Source organism: Olea europaea, chromosome 11 (assembly GCF_002742605.1).
Source record: "Olea europaea var. sylvestris chromosome 11, O_europaea_v1, whole genome shotgun sequence".
Classification (NCBI taxonomy): domain Eukaryota; kingdom Viridiplantae; phylum Streptophyta; class Magnoliopsida; order Lamiales; family Oleaceae; genus Olea; species Olea europaea.
In genome coordinates this window covers 7,675,795-7,679,199 of record NC_036247.1, presented here as the reverse complement: position 1 = coordinate 7,679,199, position 3,405 = coordinate 7,675,795, and the positions used below count along the sequence as shown (strand labels likewise).

The following is a 3,405-nucleotide window of genomic DNA, read 5'->3' as shown; positions in this document are numbered from 1 at the left end:
TTCATATTTGATCTCTTGATTAAACCAATCCCACTTGTACATGATGCAAAGGTAGGGATGCATATTGTGGCAATCAAAGGCACGACTAGATGAAACTGATAAACAAATACTAAAATCTAACACTTCATTTTCAAGTTGCTAAGTTGCTGAACATCTTATGATGCTGCACTTAAGCCCCTGTTTAACAACCATTATTTGGTAAAAACAATATTTTTGATAGTAATTTTTAGGAAAATGTGTGGTTAAAAAGTAGTTTTGAGTTTACATACAGAATATTTTATTGTGTAATTGGAAATGATTATGTAGAAACAAGAGTTTTCAAATAATGAAAGCCAATCGGGGGCTTAACAAAAAAAGGTTTATTTAGTCTGAGTGCAACCATCAAACAAGATTGGCTTGCTTGATTATAAGAATCTTATGCCTGAATGTCATGTTTTTTCTCAAAGTTTTCTAAAGTCTATGCCATTTACTAAGCTAGTAAAAATAACTATTACTTCACATCATATAAAAGATAGCATAAGAAATTAAGTGTGCATAATTGGCTTTACTTTTCATGGAAAATGTCATTTTTCCACCCAAATTCCTACTTTTGAAGTGTTTGATTGACATTTTTTTTCATGAAAGATATTTTCCAACTTTTGGTTACGTGGTCATATTTTCCTCAAAAATAAGGAATATATTTTCTTTAGGAAATGATGTTATTTATTTTCGAGGTAATTTTTACTCTCTTATCTATCCCCCCTTTTATCCACCTACTAATAAAAAATGGACAAGTACAATATTTTCTAAATTGAAAATTAAATCAATGAAACACATTTAATTACTAATTTTCATACAAATAAATTGCCTAGAAACTACTTCCATACAAATAAGTTCTAGACAATTGAATTGCCTAAAAATTATTTGCATGAAAATTGTCAATTAAATGTTTTTGATTGATTTTATTTTTAACATAGAAAATATTATATTTGTCTATTTTTTATTGGTAAGTAGATGAGGGAGAGAGTGAATAGATGAGAGAGAAAGAATGAATGAATTACCTATAAAATAAAAACCTACTCCCCATAAAGAAAATATTTTCCTTATTTTCAAAGAAAATACGGTCACGTGACCAAAAGTAGAAAAATATTTTTCATGGAAAAAATATCAATCAAACAACACAAAAGTAGGAATTTTGATGAAAATATGACATTTTCCATGAAAAATATTGACAATCAAACACACTCTTAGTGTCATAGTATTGACAACAAATATACATCAATAGATTGGAGTTTAAGTTGTTTCATCCCTTAGAGGTGGCAATGATTGTATAATCACTTTTCTATGAGCTTGTTTGGTGCAGTTAAAAAGTCAATTAAAATCAATTTTTTGACTGTTATTTCACTATTACAGCCATCATTTTTGAATTATTCTCTCACAGGTAAGACCCACTTTATCTCTAACGGTAAAAAAATCAATTATCAAAATTCTACCAAATAAGCACTATGTCATAGAGACTATTACAGTCAATCTAAATAAAATCGTCACTCACCAATTATCTTCAATCCATTTACAACCATCAGTATCCACCACATGCAAACTGTAAGCATGTCGTGATTTTGAGGAACTGTTCTCAAAACTGTAGAAGAAAAAAATGGGCATCATTTTTAAGTACATCTCACATAACTAAATGTAAAGCATTAAATCGTTAAGCCCATATTTGATATTGAATTAAATCAGATTTTAATCTAAGTCAAAGTTAAACAATCAATAGTAACCACATATTTCAAGGGTTCCGCAAACTTTCAAACTATATATTTCAAAAATTTCTATCAAAATCTACTAAAAATCTAATTTTAATCCCTACCAAACAAGGGCTAAATAAAAAGCATGCATGGCCAACCTTAAAGTTTACTCAACTATTTTACTTAAAATAAGCAATTTATTTGAAGTACCTACAATTTTTTTAAGCTTAGCCAAACATGCTCTAAATTCAGTCAACTGACCTTTGATGAATAAGATTCCCATGAATGACTACCAAGGAGCCCGCTTTGACTTCAATAGAAACAAAATCCTTTTGATCATAGGTTGGAGATGGCTTATCAAAGTGAACCCCATTCTCATCTCTAACAAATCTTCTCACAAGGCCATCTACAATGACAAAAGAAGAAAAATTGACACCCTATTTAAGATATTTCGAGGCTCAAGAGGGTAGGGAGACTACCGAAATATGAGACATTGTTACCTTTGTGGGATCCCGGGATAGCCCAGAGGCATCCATTTATAACTGTAGCATCTTCTAAAGCTAGCCACAACCCCGTGCAAGTTGGTGGATCGGTGTATAGAAATGTATTGTCCTGGTGTGGCACTACTTCACCACCAATTCCAGGTTGCTGGAAATGAAATTCATGTACATTACCTTCAAGTGACTGATATATGAAAATGTGTGCACTTAAAAAGAAGATTGTCATCAGATCTGATACCGCACAACTTTAAGGGGAAAATCAGGAAATATCACAAATGTTAGGCGTTCTCACAATTATGACTGGACCTCTTAATTTGAGCTATTTAAGCTATGTAGAACGTCACGAGTCTGCTATCAAATGATCCATCAATTTGACAGCATGACAAAGACACATGGATGTGTGAACAATAGATGACATAAACCACGCTACGTGTAGAGTATAGACAAATTAACAAAATCCCCTTAAAAAGTAGATAAAGTAAAATTGGGAAAGTAGAAAGACTGAACAAATAAGGAAAAATTACATGTGTTTACCCCTCATCGAACTTAGCTGCATAAGTTTTTTACTGTGAAATTGCCTAGTAATACACAATGCTGTTCTGTCACAAAGAGGACAACGAACTCTCTGAATATTCACATCCAAGGACTAGAAAATCCAATACAACAACATCACTCCTAAACATCCCATTCCAAATGCAATACTATTATGAACATAGAATTGTACAAATATGATTCGAAAACAAATTATGATCAACTTTTCTTCATATTCGATAACTGAGTGTTGTAGCAATATCTGATATTGTTCTAGACTTGAAAAAAAATTATATCCGAAATTTGGACTTCCGTTTCTACTTCATAAACAAGGTAAAAGGACTGGTAGTCATTTGTACAAGAATGTTTGAAGAATATCAGTGTTAAAAAACCCAAACCCCGTCCAACACGGACATGTATCCTCTCGGAGAGTGTCTGTGCATCTTAGACATAAATAATTATGAAAGTCTTGAGTAAACTTGGATACCTAGGACTGTCTTCCTAACAAGTTGAACAGACTTCGAGTACATAATCTATTATGCAACAATTTAAAATACTAGTTTTGAACTTTTTTAGTTATCAGAATACAATTGCTTCTTCTTTTTCTTTCTCCCCCCCCCCCCCCCCCCCCCCCCTTTTTTTTTCTGTGT

The 3,405-nt window shown here is 32.1% G+C and overlaps 2 protein-coding genes across 2 annotated transcripts in view; one reads left to right on the top strand and one right to left on the bottom strand.

Annotated features, from left to right (window-relative positions):
- Positions 1-326, top strand: part of LOC111404401 — a 5,388-nt gene extending 5,062 nt beyond the window's left edge. The window contains exon 6 of the mRNA XM_023033214.1: positions 307-326. Within this exon, the coding sequence (XP_022888982.1) occupies positions 307-326 (20 nt within the window). The remainder of the gene's footprint in view (positions 1-306) is intronic.
- A 1,176-nt stretch (positions 327-1,502) lies between these two features.
- Positions 1,503-3,405, bottom strand: part of LOC111403211 (phytanoyl-CoA dioxygenase) — a 3,431-nt gene continuing 1,528 nt past the window's right edge. Inside the window, exons 6-8 of the mRNA XM_023031623.1 lie at positions 2,225-2,372; positions 1,986-2,130; positions 1,503-1,618 (exon numbers count right to left, since the gene is read on the bottom strand). Coding sequence (XP_022887391.1) covers positions 1,528-1,618; positions 1,986-2,130; positions 2,225-2,372 — 384 coding nt within the window. The 3' untranslated portion in view covers positions 1,503-1,527. The remainder of the gene's footprint in view (positions 1,619-1,985; positions 2,131-2,224; positions 2,373-3,405) is intronic.